The 18,702-nt window shown below is 32.9% G+C and overlaps 3 protein-coding genes across 7 annotated transcripts in view; all 3 read left to right on the plus strand.

Annotated features, from left to right (window-relative positions):
• The window catches only part of LOC115986734 (TMV resistance protein N-like), a 108,075-nt gene that overhangs the window by 53,633 nt on the left and 35,740 nt on the right, over positions 1-18,702 (plus strand). The gene's annotated exons all lie outside the window — the stretch shown is intronic.
• LOC115986741 (putative wall-associated receptor kinase-like 13) lies at positions 15,253-18,119 on the plus strand. Its single transcript, XM_031110018.1, has 2 exons — positions 15,253-16,239; positions 16,775-18,119. The coding sequence occupies exons 1-2, from the start codon at positions 16,201-16,203 to the stop codon at positions 17,255-17,257; spliced, it is 522 nt and encodes a 173-aa protein (XP_030965878.1). The 5' UTR covers positions 15,253-16,200; the 3' UTR covers positions 17,258-18,119.
• LOC115986067 (putative wall-associated receptor kinase-like 16) lies at positions 17,293-17,832 on the plus strand. The gene has a single exon (XM_031108929.1). The coding sequence runs from the start codon at positions 17,293-17,295 to the stop codon at positions 17,830-17,832; it is 540 nt and encodes a 179-aa protein (XP_030964789.1).

An 18,702-nucleotide genomic window follows, 5' to 3' on the forward strand; every position in this document is an offset into this window, starting at 1 on the left:
GCATAAATCCCTTGCTAACTTTCTTCTCTTGCTCTTTCTTTATTTCGTTTTCTTTTGTGTTGGAGAAGATATAATAATCCTATTCCACATGAACTTCGCTTTAATAAATTATTGATGATTGCTTCTTTAAATTTGCTTATATGCATGTGTTTTTTTTTATTACTAATCTTAAATGGTAGGTTGCTTTGCTTGCTTAAAATTTTTCATATAGAAGTTAGATGCAGTAAAGTTTTAGGTATATTTAGGTGTTAAATTGCTTTTTATGCACTTTTTTTTTTTTTTTAATAATTTCGTATGTGCAATGCGGGAAAGGGGATATGTACCCAAGTTTATTTGTTTGGAAACACCAAAAGTCATGAGGTATCAGTTATGAAACAAATTCTTTTAGGGGTTTTGTTTTTTTACTCGGTGTAAAGATAAGATTTGGTTGTTTGAGTGATGTGTTAGAAGAATGGCTACTATATATTGGTTTTATAAATAAAAAAATATGATCAAAAGGAGAGCATCACGTCTAGAATATGGTTTTTGTTAGAGTCAAAATCTACAGTATGCTTTCTTCGTCTAGCCAGGCACAAGTGGACGAATCTTGCGAAAGAAAACAGCAAAGAGGCTATGGCTTGAACATCGGTGGGGTGTTGGCCAAGGGCCCTCTAATGCCTTTGTCAATATTTGAGAGACTAAGAAAGAGAGTAAAGTATATTTTGATAAAGCGTACCTTTTCATGTGGAGTGGTCTTTCTTTCTATGTAGCTGTTAGCTTGTTAATTCCCATGAATAGTGTGCATTTATGAGTTTAGCATAACGTCTAGCTCATTAAGTGAGACAACAGCTATTTTTCTAGTATCATAACCATTACCAAAAGTGGCATCAATCACTGTATCCCTTTTCTGGACATCATGTTTCTAAACCTTGGTAAAAATAGTCAATATCAACTATTTGATGCCAGGATACAACTGTCTGAAATAATATGCAAAATACAAACGTAAATATCTCAATCTAGAGATGGAATTGGACAAAAAAATGCCTTAACAGGAGCCTGTAGAAGGTCATTCCAATATAGTATCAAACAAGGTCCATAAAACAAACTCATTTTCTTAACCCACCAAGCAAAAGTAGCATTCAGCTCATAAACTTAAGTACCAAGATGTGTGTGTGTGTATTTATGGTTAATTGTGAAAGGGTTCGTCAATCATCCGCACTAGTGTATAAAAAGGCATTTTAAAGATCACCACCATATCAAGATTGTGGTATACTTTCCTAGAAAGGAGCAGCTAATAATAAATGGCAGCATGATCCGGTGCAGTTCATTCTGTTTAAGGATGAGCGGATCACCTGCAAGATAGGAAGTGAAGTAAGCATGGAATATGTATGGCAAGCATATTGTCATTGAGTATGCCATTGAAGTGTCAATAAAAGACATCTTGGGACCTTAAATCAACTGTTGATTGATTAAAAAAATAAGAAAATTGTAGAGTGTAATCCAACATGCCTAACGTTCCAATTTGTGCTCATATCAAACAAAGATTTATAAAAACTTTATCCACAAAATCTCATGCAAGCACACAAAACCCCAAAAACTAAAACTTGCATCAGATGCTTCGATTTCGTTCAGAAAATAATTCTTATGTAAAGTTCCAATCTATTGTTGTAAGAACTTTCGACTTTCTCTCTGCTGTATTTAAAGTGCACTTTTATATATTACTTTCTTTTCTTCAATTGTTCCAACAATATATAATGCCAAAAAGTGGTGGTGAAGGGAATTTTTCTGTTGCCTTCTAATCAACTATAACTTAATCTGAACTAGCAAGCATTGAAATATTTGTAAAGAATGAAAATAGCAAGCCAAATATACAAGTACAACTATATAAAATCAATATTTCAAGGAATCCGGTATTTGAAGTACTTACAAGTGACCAACTCTGTTGTCTTCTTCTTCCCAAAGATATATCTCCTCAGAATATCCTCCATTCCTACATCACAGCATTCACATTACAAATATTCAAAACATACATATATACATACATTCAAAGAAATTGGAAGAACTAGAGGCTCAAAGGCTCAAGCGAACTGATTTATAAAAAATCAGAATAGTTCCTTTCATAATTATACAACTACATTTGGATTAAATTAAATTGAATCTAATCTAATCTAATCACATATATACCTGCAAATAACAAGTTAAGTTTACAGAAATTAACCTACAAGTTTAAAGCGACTAAGCTTCAGATTATGAAAAGGTATCAAATTTACAACAAAACCCAGATTTTTGTAAGTATAGTTTCACAAAGAAATCCATCAGCATTGAAGCAAATAGTGAATTTTAGCATAAAACCCAAATGGCCAACCACTACTAGTACTCTGTTTTGTTATGAAGGACAAAGAAAAAGAAAATAATTTTTATCATATGGGACACTTCAAAAATTAAAGCTTCCGCTAAATTAGACTCCAAAAACTTCATTGCGGATTTGAAATTCTTCTTCACTACCATTTAATTATTTTATACATAACAAAGACGCACGCAAATATTTTCAGAAGAAGTGAAAGAGGGAAAACGGGTACCAAAAAGCGAGTCCATTTGGCTCAATGGCTTTAACGCAGAAGCGAGTCCATTCTCTAGATTTACAAAGGAACGTGAATAACAAAGTTGAGCGATAACGTGTTCGAGAAAATAGTGGGAAAAAAAGGAACATTGACACTTGGAATAAATAGCAAAACAGTCCTCAATATCCCACATCGATAAAATACAGGTAAATTGTTTTATTTATTAATTGTTGCAATAACCATACCAAGTGCCGAGCTTAATCTTATATCAGACTTTGGCTGATTTAATAAAGTTTCTTCGTATTGATTCTCAAAAAAATAAAAAATAAAAAAGTGCTGAGTTTAATAACGTAAGCTTGTATCCGAGTTAGGGCATTAAAGTGGTTGGATGTATGTGGTTGGTTAGAGTGAATGAGAATTACACTTTTTTTAAAATTTATTTCTTGTTCAAATCTTGGTAAAAATCCATTAATATGTTAAATTAAAAAAAAGCCTAGCATGCTACCTAGTTCTTCTCCATACAAACAACAACTTTTTTAAATTCTAATGACTTACAGAGAATTTGAACCCATTTTTCCAAATTCCAGCAAGCTTCCATCCAAATTGATTGAGCTCCTCACCACAATCAGAGTCACCAAAAGACTGAGAATTTTACAGAAATTTTGAAACAAGAGAATTGTATAGAAAAACTCCATGAATATCTTTGTAAACGTGGTTAATGACTACATGCAGACATATCTGCCAAAACCCATAAATTCTCTCAACTGGGTAACCAAAATAAATCAAATGTTGATGGGCTAGAGTGACTGACTGAGAGCCAGAAATCTGTCATACCTGAGCTTTGAAGAGAGAGAGAGGGATAAAAACAAAGTAATGTGATTGTCATTTGTATTAATTTATACAGTACTTTATTTCAGAAATATCAAGTACCATTGAAAAAATGTTAATGTGCCAATTTTCCCTTCTACCCCCTTTTAGTTACCACCTGGTCCTGTGCCATGATCCAAGGCAGATTCGTCCATTAACAATGGCTCTAAATCAAAATAGGCTCCACCACTCTATAGTCTCACTTGGGCCCATTAAAGGGTTCCATTGGACATGAAAATAAATAGAAACAAAACTAAGATCTTCTCCCAAAAAAAAATTAGTATTAATGTTGAAAAAATTTTAAAATAAATTTCTTGATTTAAAAAAAAAAAAAAATTCTTTCATCATCTAACTTACCCTTTTTTTTTAATGACAAAAGGTTTCTTTTTTTGAAGAAAACTTAATGATAAAAGTTGGGTTATACATTTTATGTTATAACATTTTTTTTTTTTTGGATAGAATGTTATAACATTTTGATTAAATGTAAATATTACAGTATAAATAAATTAAATAATGACAAAATTTAGTTACAAAATTAGTTATAGGTTAAAGTTACAACTTTTCTTAGTATCTTTTTATTGAATATGAATTACCCAACAAATAAACTAGAACTCACCAATAGAAAGCTGCACTTTACAATCATATTTGAAGGGGATGGAAAAGGAAAAGAAAAAAAAAGTTAAAAAGGATGTAGTTTTTTTTTTTTTTTTTTTTGGTATATATATATACTAAGGGTCCATTTGGATCAATGTTATCAATTCCGTATCGTACCGGCCGGTACGGCCGGAATATACCGTACCGGCCAGTAATCCGGTACGCTCGACCCCCCTGTTTCGTACCGGAAAAAATACCGGCCGTAACGGCCTCGTACCAGGCGTACCGACCAATTCCGGGCAATACCGGCCAGTACCAGGCGTACCAGTCGGTATAGAAAAAGGTTTTTTTTTTTTTTTTTTTTAAGTTTTGTAATTTTTGAATTTTTGTTAGGAAAGAATGGTAACTTATTTGCATAAACTTATTAGTATTATTTGTTTTTTTAGTATGCAATGGTAACTTTTAAGCTTTCTATTTTATTTATTTTTTTATTTTTTTCCCTTTTAATTGATACTAAAGTTTAAAACTATGAATAATTAGTTTTGAATTGAGGAAATGTTTTATGGTAAACTTTTTATATTTATTATAATATATATATATATATATATACACAAACACATACATACATACATACATATATATATATATATATTTATAAATATAAAAAATAGCGGTAAATCTTAAACGGTACACCGGTATTGACCGGTATCCGAAATATATCGTACCGGTAGCCAAACCGGTACGGCCTCCGGTTCGGTATTGACATCCTTGATTTGGATACTGTTTATTTTGCTGAAAATTGGAAACACTATAACAAAATAATTTTAAAATGTGTGAATAGTGTCGTGTGAGCTATTTTTAATTAAAGTTGTATTGAAATAAGAGATTTACGGGTCCCATGAACAGTACGCGGGACCCACTGAAAAACTGCCACAGCCACAAAAAGTTAGGAAAGTGCTTCAAAAAAAAAAAAAAAAAAAAATGCAGACGCAGATGTGGAAAAAGCTATATCCAAATAGGTACTAAGTGTTACCTTTATAGACATCCAAGTGTATATTTATACACTTGGGTGTTCCTATTTTATTGGATGTTCGCAAAGGCAAATGGATGTTAAATGAAATTGCTTGGGTTCTATATGTGTGCGTTTGGCTCCAAATTAAAAGATCAATTTATTTTACTATTCAGCTTATTTTTACTACTATTCATGAATCCTATTGCATTTTTTGGTACTATTCATGAGTTTTACTATACTATTTTAGCTGACTTTTACCTTTATCTATTATACTTTCAACAAAAAGTTTTTAGTTTTAACAAAATAAGCGAATTCCAAACAAACCCTACATGTTGTGGCATATGTGCTAGTCAAAGATACTTTCAGGTGGAAATCTGAATTAGTTCGAAAACTCTATAGCCAAAATTATTTTGAGAGAATTTTACAAATTCCTGTTTGTGTTGCTGACAAGCTCATAAGGCCTCATTCCAAATCTGGGGCTTATTTGGTTGAAAAAGGATAATGGTTGTTGCATACAAGGAATTGTCAAAACCAAACTGGCAGGTTCTTTATTAATCTTACTAGCACAACCATAAGTGATGACCTTGAGCTTTGAAGCCAATTACGTAGGTTACAATTACCTTCTAAAATGATTGTTGTTCTTTAGAGAATTTTAGTAAAAGTCATGTAAAGTTAAGTAGTTAACTAAATTGTTGTTGGTGGCATAAAGAACTCAACATGTGAGATTTTCCACTTTATTCACCTTATAAGCTTTTGAAGTTAGCTGTATCATATTATTGAATACTTTGGTACAAATTGTTTTACATGGAACAAAACCATATCAATGTAGATCTTTGATCCATGTTACCATTGGCACTTTAGTTAGGCTTACACATGGGGCTCAAGAGCATGTTAGACCATGATTTTGAAACTCGCGCCGTTCAATGAATCGTAAGAATGAGAAGTTCAAGATTTTTGAGAACCAAAGCCAAACCGTGATAACGTCATAATTAATTTAATAATTATTTAAAATATAAACAAATATATTAAATTAATAAAAGTAGAAAAATGAACTAAAATAGTCCAAATAAATATAAAGATATAGTTTTCAAATATATTTTTTACATCATAACTTTCATAAGGTAAAATAAAATATATTAAATCTTAAGCAAACCTAAATAATTTTTTGTTAGAGCTCAATATTTTACTCTTCTAATCTTTTTATAATAGCTTATGTCTAATATATCTTAAGTCATGCTCAACCCCATTTGACTACCCAATAAATTGTTTTATTCTAAAGCCCGTTTGAATATTCAACCATTTAAGAAAATTTTAAAAATAAAAAATAAATACAGAGTGGCCGTACAACTACAAAGCATTAAAAAATTTATTAAACCCAAAAAAAAGGAGTGGTTGACAGCATGTATTTTTAGTGAGTGACAAAAAGCAAGTTGTGAATCATCTTCAAATTATACCATAAGACTCTAGAGTGCAAAGGAACATACACAGGGGAGAGAGAAAAATGCAGACAACAACAAACCAAAAAACGCAGAGAAAGAGAAGGGAAAATGCAAAAATAGCAATCGGCAAAAATGCAGAGAGAGAAGGGGCGAGCGAGACTAGGAAGAAGAATAAGAAGAAATCTTGGTGCGATCTCAAGGTCTAAGGTTGAAGCTTCAACAATGGCTAAGCTTGTAAGTACCCAGTTAACCTTGCGCTAGACATCTTGAAAAGATGGTCGCGAGCTAGAATCATTTGGTTAGAAATAGAGAATACCCAATTGGGGAATTGGCCTGGCAAGCAATCATTTGGTTAGAAATAGAGAACATAATTTTTTGCCAAATTAGGTGGGACTCTACTTCTATAGGCTCATTGATGGAGAAGTAAAGTGTTGCATGACCCCAATAACTTTCTTTAATTCGCTTAGTCTAATTCCTATTAGGTTTGAGGCTTCATGCAAAAAAGTTAGCTAATTTCACCATGAGCTTATTGATGACTTTGTTCCTCAACTGAATATTGAGTTTTGTCCAAACTTGTAAATTTTTTCTTATATTCGCTCGACTGATCATAATTGCATTTTACCAAAATTTGTAAATGCGTACAGTGAAGTTTAAGTGAACCACAAACTTTTGTCTTCATCCTCAATTACACTGAATGAACGATTACAAATAAAAGTTCTTAAACAAATACTTGCAACAAAACTTTTCATTACAAAGAAATTTCCATCTTGGAATTTAGCCTTCACAAAAGTACAAATATGATAGTCCACAGGTAATTATCATGTTCTGCTTTGCTTCAATAATTAAGATAAGAAGAAGAGGTTTCGTAATTAGACCATCTACTAGTTCATTTGTTGGGTAATTTTGATGTTCACAGCTTTGCTTGAAACCTCTAAGAATTCTAGTACTTTGATATATATATATATATATATATATATATATATATATATAGAGTGGGTTCAAGTTACACCTAGTGTAACTCTAAACAATATTACACTAATCAATATTTTTTAATTGGATGTGAATTTTGACAAATCGACCATTGGATTACATTATCTTTATATATTCTCCATACTTGTAAAATTTCAAGGTGATCAAAGATTAATAGTCATGTCATCTATCAATTGTATAGATTCAAGTTTTTGTAGTTTAAAATAATGCATAAAAGATGAGTTTATGGATCGAATGATAAATAACATCCGATAAGTATGGAAATTGGCATGCATGTTTAGAACAAATAGAATATGTAATCCAACAGTAGAATTGTCAAAATATAAATTCAATAACAAGTTATTAGGTGGTGTAAGAAATAGAAACTTGCAGTGGAATATAAGTAATCGGTTTTTCGATATACCTCTCTTGGCCCAAAACCGATGATTACACAGGAATTTTGAGATTGTTCTACGCTGTCTAGAGCCAGCCTCCACGTAGACCAGCTATCCCAACACGTTTTAAATTCCAGTTTGCATAACCGTCGAACCAAAAATGTTTCTCCGACGGTGTTGCACACTACCAGAGTAATGCAAACATAACCCACAATCTAAGAGTCTCACAATACTCTGTAAACACTATGAGAAATGCAGAATTCGTTCCCATTCAATGGGTACCATTCTTGGTATTTATATACACACCACTTCATTAATATTGAGTGGGATAATGGACTCAGTGGGGTAGTGTAATGGCCTAATACCATTACTCCATAACTCCTAGATGCTACAATCATTCTGAGGCAAATAGAGGGACATGCTCACATGGGGTGTCTATCCATATTCTTTCAGTTTCTAATAGGTGGTGAAATTATTTAGAATTACACTAGATGTAACTTAAACCAACTCATATATATTCTTTTTAAACATGGAAAATGAGATAAATGGATATAAGTGGGCCATGTGTACCACCATGGAAATCATAGGGTGCACGGCAGAAAGATTGTTTGGGCTTATTATTCAAGCCTATTTTCAAGCTTTATCAAGCCCATTATTTGTACTGAGCTTGTTTATTAAAGAAGCCCAAAAATAAAATTTAAGCTTGGCTCATTAATAAATAAATAGATATAAAAAAGAGGTTTTTATCAACCAAATCCCAGCTATTTACACTCACAACAATTTGGGGAAAATAGCCATTTGCCCCTAATTTGAAAAATATGTAGTAGAATGCACGTGTTTTGAAATTATTTACCAAAATGCCTCTATTTTGAAACTTGGTGTAAAACTTGATATCTTCAAAAAAAATTTAAGTGGCAAAATATGCATGGAACTCAATATTGCTAATGTTAAGTTTTACTTGTAACTCAATTTTGTTAAAATTGAGTTTCAAAAACATGGATATTTTGCTAAATAGTTTCAAAACATGAGTATTTTGGTGTATAGTTTGTAAATTAGGGGCAAATGCCCATTTTTCCCCAACAATTTTGGGGTCTACTTTTTCATTAGTGTAGATTCAAAAGCCCCTCTCGCTAGTTTATCAAATAAGCCTAAAAATAAAATTTAAGCTTGGCTCCTTAATAAACAAACAAACACAAGATTTTTATCAACCAAATCCCAGCTATTTACATTCACACCACAATTTTGGGGTCTACTTTTTCCCTAGTGTACATTTGAAACTTGAAAGTCTCTCTTGCTCAAAAAATCTTCTCTCTTGTTCAAGGTTGCTTTTCCTTCTGTGTGTTCCACAAGTAAATAGCTTGAGTTCCCTACACTCATGGGGTATCTTCAGTTGATGAATTCTTCTATATTTTATTTATTTAATTAATTGATAATCTGTTTGATAATAACTTTGCAGCTTAACTTGCAAATCGTGAGGTTTCCAACACATGGTTTTTAAATTCTCACAACCATTTTAACCATATATGTAACGTGCTTCCATCAAAGTGAATTAAAGAAGAATAACTAATTACAGAAATTTAGAAAACAAACAAATCTTGATAATGTTTTCATTATTAGTGTAGGTGGGTTTGAGTAACTACATGAGCTCATAACAGAGAATGCACGATGCAAAGCAATGCTCTGATAAATTTATTTGTGAGGAAATTGGTGATGGTGGGTTTGGTAACATGTATAAAGGGTACATTGATCGTGGGGCTAGGTCCTAGGGCACTCCCTGCTGTTGATGTTAAGGAAAACCATAGTTGTGGGAAGTACAGTATCCTCCATCCATGATTATATTCTTCCATGCAAATTGAATATATGTAATTTTGTTTATATAACTGTGTAATACCGCAAATCTATACAATTAATGTAAGCAAATAGTAGAGACCATAGACGTAAGTTGTGAAGGCCGAACTGTTGCAAATAGTGTTATTTCTTATAATTGGCAGCCTGTGATATAAAACATGTTTAGAGAAATATAAAGGGGGACTATGACTCAGTCAAGTCAGCGTACCATTTAAATCAGGAGCAAAGAAGCAGACAAGGGAATCAAGGAATAGGAATGGGTGTGCTACCAACAAAAGACCCACTTGCACAGTGGTTAGGTACAATAGACACAAATTGCCCACTAGGCAAAGAAGCAACTGAAATACGTTTTTCCTCAAAATGTTTAAACTAAAAAAGTAATGTGGTTGTGATCAGTATTAATTTACATGGTACTTTATTTCAGAAATATCAAGTACCATTGGAAAAACATATTAACACACCAATTTTCCCTTTTATCCCTTTTTGTTACCCCCTGGTTATGTGCCATGATCCAGGGTAGATTCGTCCATTAGCAACGGCTCTTAACCAAAATAGGCTCCACCACTTTAAACTCTTAATTGGGCCATCAAAGGGTAGAAAGCTGAGAGTCCATTGGATATGAAAATCTACTTAAACAAAACTAATATCTTCTCCTAAAAAGTTTAGTATTACTGTTGAAAAAATTTTAAAATAAATTTCATGATTAAAAAAAAAAATCTTGAAATCATCTAATTTACCCTTTTTTTTTTAATGACAAAAGGTTTTTTCTTTTTTTTTTGGAGAAAATTTAATGATAAAAGGTAGGTTATACATTTTATGTTACAACATTTTTTTTTTTGAATATAATATTATAACATTTTGATTAAATGTAAATATTACAATATAAATAAATTAAATATTGACAAAGTTTAGTTACAAAATTAGTTATAGCTTAACGCTACAGCTTTACTTAATATCTTTTTATTGAGTATGATTTATCCAACAAATAGACTAGACCTCACCAATAGAAAGCTACACTTTACAATCATATTTAAAATTTTAAAGAGGATGGAAAAGGAAAAGAAAAAAAAAAGTGAAAAGAATGTAGTTTTTTTTTTTTTTTCCTGTTAGTATATACATACACTAAGTGTTACCTTTATAGACATCCAAGTGTATATATATACACTTGGATGTTCCTATTTTCTTGGATGTTCATGAAGGCAAATGGATGTCAAATGAAATTTCTTAGATTTTCTAGAAATTGTGGAATATGTGCTAGTCAAAGATACTTTCAGATGGAATTCTGAATTAATTTGGAAACTATAGCCAAAATTATTTTGAGAGAATTTTATAAATTCCTACTTGTGTTGCTGACAAGCTCATAAGGCCTCATTCCAAATTTGAGGCTTATTTGGTTGAAAAAGGATGATGGTTGTTGCATACAAGGAATTGTCGAAACTAAGCTGGCAGGTTCTTTATTAATCTTATTGGCACAACCATAAGTGATGACCTTGAGCTTTGGAGCCAGTTACGTAGGTTACAATTACCTTCTAAAATGATTGTCATTCTTTTTAGAATTTTAGTAAGTCATGTAAAGTTAAGAAGTCAACTAAATTGTTATTAGTGGCATAAAGAACCTAACATGTGAGATTTTTCCCCTTTATTCACCTTCTAAGCTTTTGAAGTTAGCTATATCATATTATTAAATAGTTTGGTGCAAATTGTTTTACATGGAACAAAACCATATCAATGTAGATGTTCGAACCATGTTACCATTGGCACTTTAGTTAGACTTAGTGAAAAGGTACACATGGGGCTCAAGAGCATGCTAGACCATGATTTTGAAACTCAAACTGTTCAATGAACCGTAAGAAGGAGAGATTTAAGGTTTTTGAGGTTGAACTGAGGTCGAACCATGATGATATTATAATTAATTTAATAATTATTTAAAATATAAATAAATATATTAAATTAATAAAAGTAAAAAAATGAACTAAAATAGTCCAAATAAATATAAAAATATATTTTTCAAATGTCTTCCTTAAATCATAACTTTCATAAGGCAAAATAAGAAATATTAAATGTTAAGCAAACCTAAATAATTTTTTGTTAAGCTCAATATTTTACTCTTCTAATCTTTTTATGACAGCTGATGTCTAAATTATCTTAAGTCATGCTCAAGCACATTTGACTACCCAAAAAATTGTTTTATGCTAAAGCCCATTTGAATATTCAACCTCTTATGAAAATTTTAAAAATATAAAATAAATACAAAAGCTAGAAGAGTGGCCGTACAACTATAAAGCATTAAAAAATTGATTAAACCCAATAAAATAAAATAAAAGGAGTGGTTGACAGCATGTATTTTAAGTGAGTGACAGAAAGCAAGTTGTAGACCAGAAGACTCTTGAGTGCAAAGGAAAAAACGCAAGGGAGAGAGAAAAATGCAGACAACAGCAACAACAAACGAAAGAAACGCAGAGAGACAGATAAAATGCAAAAACAGCAGTCGGCAAAATTGTAGAGAGAGAAGGGGCGAGCGAGACTGAGAAGAAGAAGAATAAGAAATGTTGGTGCGATCTCAAGGTCTGAGGTTGAAGCTTCAACAATGGCTGACCCTGTAAGTACCCGGTTAACCTTGTGCTAGACCCCAATAGCTTTCGCATGTTAGATTATTAGTTTTTAATGGATTATGGCCTTGAGTCTAGTTCATATTAGGTTTGATGACTTTGTTCCTCGACTGAATATTGAGTTTTGTCCAAACTTGTAAAATGTTTCTTATATTCGCTGGACCGATCATAAGTGCATTTGACCAAAATTTGTAAATGTGTAAACTTTTCATTACAAAGAAATTTCCATCTTGGAATTTAGCCTTCACAAAAGTCCAAGTGTAATTATCTTTACTTTTCCATCCTCCTATCCAAATACCACGAGAATAATATGTTTTATCAACCCAATTTCCTATCCTCCAATTTTACTTTGACTTTCTGCATGGTGAGTTCGGTTTGTTGGATAATTGTGAACTAAATGGACCGAGTCCAGTTGTTGGATAATTGTGAACTAAATGGACCGAGTCTACTTGTTGGGTAATTGAATTGTCGTGTTCAGCTTTGCTTAATAAATAATGGTATCTTTCTACTACTACTCTGTTTTCCTACAATTATATCAACATTTTATACTCTCCACAATTTCTTTACTGTTCTCTGTTTTCCACTTCAACCGACTGTCTCTCTCTCTCTCTCTCTTTTCATCTCATCAACCTTGACAACGTGATCCATCCGAATCCTCAAGGTTCTCTCTCTTCTCTTATTCAATACTCTCTGTGAATTCTCTGATTTTTTTTTTATATTAAATTTATATTTGATTTGTGTTCAATTTCTGTTTAAGTGATGGGAAAACAGTGGAAATGGGGAGAAAAGTAAATTTTATTTCTGGGTTTTTTGTGTTTTCCTGTCTTATATCTGAATTTTTCCTCTTGTAGTAGTTGTGAGATTGTCAAAAAAAAAAAAAAAAAAAAATGTTTCGCCTAAATAAAATAGTGTTTGTGTAGCAGTAGCTTCTTTCTTGACTTCAGTGCAGTAATCATAACGTTTAGGAGGCAGTTTTTTTTTTTTTTTTTTTTTAAAGACTCACTAAAATTCCAAACTTATAAAAATTATAATTGAAAAAGAGGCATAGTTGAATTGGTAAAAACATTGTATAATTGATGTCAAAAAGTGGCTTTCTATGAATGTTTTTTTCTCTCGGATCTCATTTTTAGTGGTTTTTCCTAGAAAATGTCAGGTAGAGAGAGATGGCCACTTGCATTCCTACTTTGTTTTGCTGAAAAAATAAAAAATTTCTTGGGTCTTCATTATTTCCTTAATTTTTTTTAATAAATAAATTTGATAACATCCAATCTTGCTTTTGAGTTTTGAGTTTCTAAAAAGAAAAAAATTTGTTGACTTGACCCATAACAGTTATATATATATAATCATTACAGTTAAAATGTTTATTCATATTAATGGACCAATGATCTGACTCTGTTTGGCCGAACCCATGAGTTCCTGGCCGAACCCATGTGTCATTTTAGCTGTGATTGGTCAATGGTGTGAGGATACAATGAGTGCATGCAGCATGCATTGACATGGGGAAGGGTTTATCCTATATATAAGTATCCTATATATAAAGATCAAGAGGTTTGACACTTAGAACAAATTTATTAAAAGCACAGTTTATTTTGTAGTGATAAATACAATTATATAATTTTAAGTTTGCAAGGACAATTCTTGGATGTAAAGGGCACTTGCATGCCTACTTTGTTTAAAAAAGAAAAAAGAGTTGTTGACTTGACTGAAAACAGAGGATGTATTCCTCCACATCAAATTGTTCTCTTCTTCTCATTTTTTTTCCTTTTAATTTCTCTTTTAAACTTAATTGAATGTACTTTTTTCTTAATCTTTATTGTAGTTCAAGATTTGCCAATATATTTCTAATGGCTGCCATTAGCACTCAAACTACCTCATCTTCATCATCAGTTTCCTCTTCAACACCACAATGGAAATACGATGTCTTTCTTAGCTTTAGAGGTGAGGACACACGCAATAGATTTACTGACCATTTATATGTCGCCTTAAAACAAAAGGGCATTTTCACCTTTAGAGACAAGGAAAAACTTGAGACAGGAAAATCTATTTCATTAGAGCTTTTGAAAGCAATAGAAAAATCAAGGTTTGCAATTGTCATTCTTTCAAGAAACTATGCATCCTCTAACCACCCCCATCTTCTACATGGTGTTAGGTCTACATTAGGTTCAAAACAATGCTATATATGAGGTGGGTGTTATGTGAATATTTGAAAGAAAGAAATGACAAATTGGATTACCTATCTTGTACATGCCATCCTTTGAGATTGGCTACTTCTCTTAAAGCAGTTCTCCATGCTTGCATCTTCTTACCACCACTGCTGCAAGTCAGTTTCATCAGTCTTAAAAATAAATATCTAATAAAAAAAAAAATTTGTTGCCTTACTCCTCAATAACCCAACATATCCAAGATTTTCCACCCACTTTACCTTCTGAGTTTTTCAAGATAGCTCAGCTATATCAGATTATAAAAAATGTTGAAACTATTTGGTATACATGGAACACGACGATATGAATGCAAATGACCCAACCATGTTACTATTGGCACTTTAAGACTAGTGAAAAGGTATAGATGGACTCAAGAGCATGCTAGACAAAATCTTGAACAAATGATCGAGAGCTATGGGCATATGGTTTAAAAAAAAAAAAAAAAATAGAATTCACAATAGAGGAATTTGTCTGGCAAGCAATCCCACATGTACAGGGAATTGGAATTGCTGGTGCTAGAAAATGTAAATTTTTACCAAGATAGGAGGGACTCTCTTTCTATAGGCTCATTGGTGGAGAATTTAAGTATTCCATGACCCTAGAGCTTTCTTCAATTTGCTTATCCAGTCTTTTCTACAATTCTCTTTCAATCTCTCTCTCTCACAAATTCTTTTTACCTTTCTCAGTTTTCAGAGATGGAAAAAAGTGTGATTTTTTTTTAAACACTATCTAGCGTATAGAGCACGGCTCAAAAGAAACCAAACCAGGTATTAAGTGGTTTTTTTCCCGTTGTTTTTCTCAAGCAAAATATTAATGAAAATTCTCGTTTCTGATTGATTGATGATATAAGTGTGTAAAACCCATAAAAGAAACAAAACCATAAAATCATTTTGGTAGTTTACAACATGCCACTCCAAGCCATTTCTTTCAGAGTTCTTGAACCACAGAACCATACCTCATGGCTTGTAGTGGTTTTTTTATAATGGGTTTTGTTTTATTTTTTTGCTGAATAAGGCAATATATTAACACAAAAAAAGAGCGCAGAAACAAACAAAAGCAAGGGAAGGGGAGAGATTTAGCCAACCCCTCCTTCCACAAACCCAGAAACTATAGGGAAAGAGGGGGGGGGGGGGGGACCCAAAACTGTTACAAAAGTAAGCTAGGGAATGAGCTACAAAGTTAGAGATTCTAAAAACAAAAGAGGCATTCCAACATACAAAAGAGTTTAGAATCACACGGGTATAGTTTAGCCCATATATGATTCTTATACATATATGATTAACAAAGACTATAGTTTAGCCCATCACGGGGTGTGAAGATGAGTCCATGTTTAGGTACCAGTGAAGTCATTGGTTTTGAGGTGAGTCCAAGTCCATGGTGGTTCAGTATATGTTTGTAGCTTCCCAATGACAATTAGAGCGGATTAGTGGTGGAACAAGGATTACTTCAAATGTAAAGTTTGGCCAAATAGACATAGACAATCTCATCTAACCACCTATATTTTATGTTTGCCTGTGTGTTTGGATAACACAATTGATTAATTGTAATGACCATGTCAAATTTAGTAGTATTATATATTGGGGTTTGTCATGAAGTATCATATTGCAACTTATATTCAGAGTATGACCAAAACTGTAACTTTGCTTTCTGGTACTAGCAGCAACAAAACAGCTAACAGCATCTGTTACGAATTCTTGGCAATTGGTAAGATTGGGATTACACTGCGATGAGTATTAGGTCAAATTTTGGTGGCCTTTTGCTAAAGGTACTTGAAAATTTTCTCTTAATTCCAGATTTGAATTTGCTCCAATACTCATGATATGAATTATGTAGAGGTAACCATTTACTTAAAATAAACTTTAGCCATTTGCTTATAATCGTGTACATATATAATTGTTGACTCATTTCATCTTCACCCTTTTCAGTGCTAAATATATCATAAGTAGAAGAGATTAGTTATCTTTTTATTTTTGGACGTAATTTTAGTTAAAGATACATGTGCTTATGATTATTTGTTGATAGATTAAGAGTCTCTGGAATAGTTTCTTGCTGCAGCTTATGAGTCTCTGGAATACCATATTGGGTATGATAAAGGGTGAAAAATTATTCATGTATTTTAATTCCAAATATAAAGTAAAAATGATAAAAAAATTATATTCATTCCGTACATTAAGTTAGCACTTACTTGCACATAACGCTGGAGATTACCTACCCTTTCATTTGTCATACTGTTAGTTGCCTTTGGAAAAAGAGAACTACATATGAAGTGATATCCACTTTTTTAATAACTTTATGGGCAGTTGAGTATCAGGATGGAGAATGTAAGGCAGTTATTTGAGGCCAAAGAAGAATACTTCATCCGCAATGGAGCAATGTTACTAGAAAAGCAAATCACCTGCAACCAAGGTAGAGATACAGAGCCAATCAAGATTTTCTCTGCCAAGGACATCCAACAGGCTACTAATAACTTCGATTCTAATCTAATCCTCGGCTCTGAAATTGCAACAGTCTACAAAGGAACACTAGATGAACGGGAAGTAGCTATTAAAGTCAAAGGCCCTCCAACGCATTGGCCCTTTGAGATGATGGTAGATTTCTTCCTAAACCAAGTCACAATTAAACAATTGATCAGCCACAAGAACGTTATGAGACTCTATGGTTGCTGCCTTGAAACTGAAATTCCCATGCTGGTGTTTGAGCTCATCTCCAATGGCACCCTCTTTGATCCCTCCATGGTCATTGCAAAGAGATTCCTTGCCGGATCTCATGGCTTGACCGTGTAAGAATAGCCACTGAGGCATCCTATGCTCTTTGTTACATGCACTATGGTAGGCCAAGGCCAATAGTCCATTTGAATGTCAAATCATCAAATATATTTTTGGATGAGTCCTGGACTGCCAAATTATCAAATTTTGGTTTTTCAGTTTCAATTGCACCTGGAGAAGACTTTTTTCAGAGTAGTTCCATTGAGGGAACCATTGGATACATAGACCCAGAATATCTAAAAACACTACGTGTCACGGAAAAGTGTGATGTTTATGGCTTTGGGGTTGTACTGGTGGAAGTCTTAACAGGTGATTATCCCACAAACACTTTCCTAGGGCATATGAATTTGGTAGATTACTTTGTTTTGTCAATGGAAGAGAATTGCATATTGCAAATTATTGATGATGTGGTGCTAAGGCAAGGAAGCAATGAAGATATTCAAGCATTCGCTGAGCTTGCATTGAGATGCATCAAGAAGAAGGGAGATGAGAGGCCAGCCATGAGAGAAGTAACACTAGAGCTTAGGCGGATACAACATCTCATATGGTCAAAACAAAATAATGAAACTAGTTCAGCTCAAACACCCTTTTAAAGTCATGTAACTGAATTGTCATTGTTGGCATTAGAAGCCCAACATGTATGTGATTTCCAAGTCTTTTTACTGTTTACTAAGTTTGTAAAGTCAACTTTATCATATTATTAGATTTTTGGGTAGAAGTTGGTTTCATTGGAACAGAAGCAACCAATGGCTGATCAAATTGCAGAATATGGTACTCGAGGAAAATTTTCTTGGCACGTTGTTGCTGTGTAATTTGTTTGCTACTCTTGACACATTATAATTCATTGCAGAATATGATCTTCCTAATGCATTCTTGTCAATGCCTGAATTGTCTGATGTCTCTGGCAATAATTACATTAGCATATGGTCCAATTCTAGCTCAAATGCCCATGCCACTGTTGTACTCTTTCAAAATATATTGTATAGGGATCTAATGCCCGTGATGAGAAGATTCAGTACAGAATTAGGGACAAGAGGGTGGTACACTTTTTTTAAAATTTTTCTTTCTTTGAATGAAAAGTTGGTAATTTTGTTGAAAGCATGTACCATTAATTTTGGAAACATGGAGGAGTATCTTCCAGCCAAATCCTACCAGTGTGGCATTTGTTTGCCTCTAAAGCTAACAAATGAGCAGAGCCCTATTGGAACATTTAAGTGACCATTCAACTGAACACTCAATTTTTTAAGTCATCCACCAGATGGCCAACACAAGATAAATTGGGATCAATCCATTGATTGAAGCTGTCCTTGTCTGCATCCATATACCTAAGGTCATACCGAGCATCAATGATAGCATCTGCAGACTGCAGTATCTCTGATTAACACACCAAAACTCAGTAGAAGCGCCTGTTTATCTGTAAGCTCATCAAAATTAACTTTGGAAACATGAATAGGAGGAAAAGC

This window comes from Quercus lobata, chromosome 4, assembly GCF_001633185.2.
Source record: "Quercus lobata isolate SW786 chromosome 4, ValleyOak3.0 Primary Assembly, whole genome shotgun sequence".
NCBI lineage: Eukaryota > Viridiplantae > Streptophyta > Magnoliopsida > Fagales > Fagaceae > Quercus > Quercus lobata.

Coding starts and splice junctions, on each gene's coding strand:
- LOC115986741 (XM_031110018.1), top strand. CDS start 16,201: ATGAGTATTAGGTCAAATTTTGGTGGCCTTTTGCTAAAG. Junction 16,240..16,774: donor TTGGTGGCCTTTTGCTAAAG/GTACTTGAAAAT, acceptor CTTTATGGGCAG/TTGAGTATCAGGATGGAGAA.
- LOC115986067 (XM_031108929.1), top strand. CDS start 17,293: ATGCACTATGGTAGGCCAAGGCCAATAGTCCATTTGAATGTCAAATCA.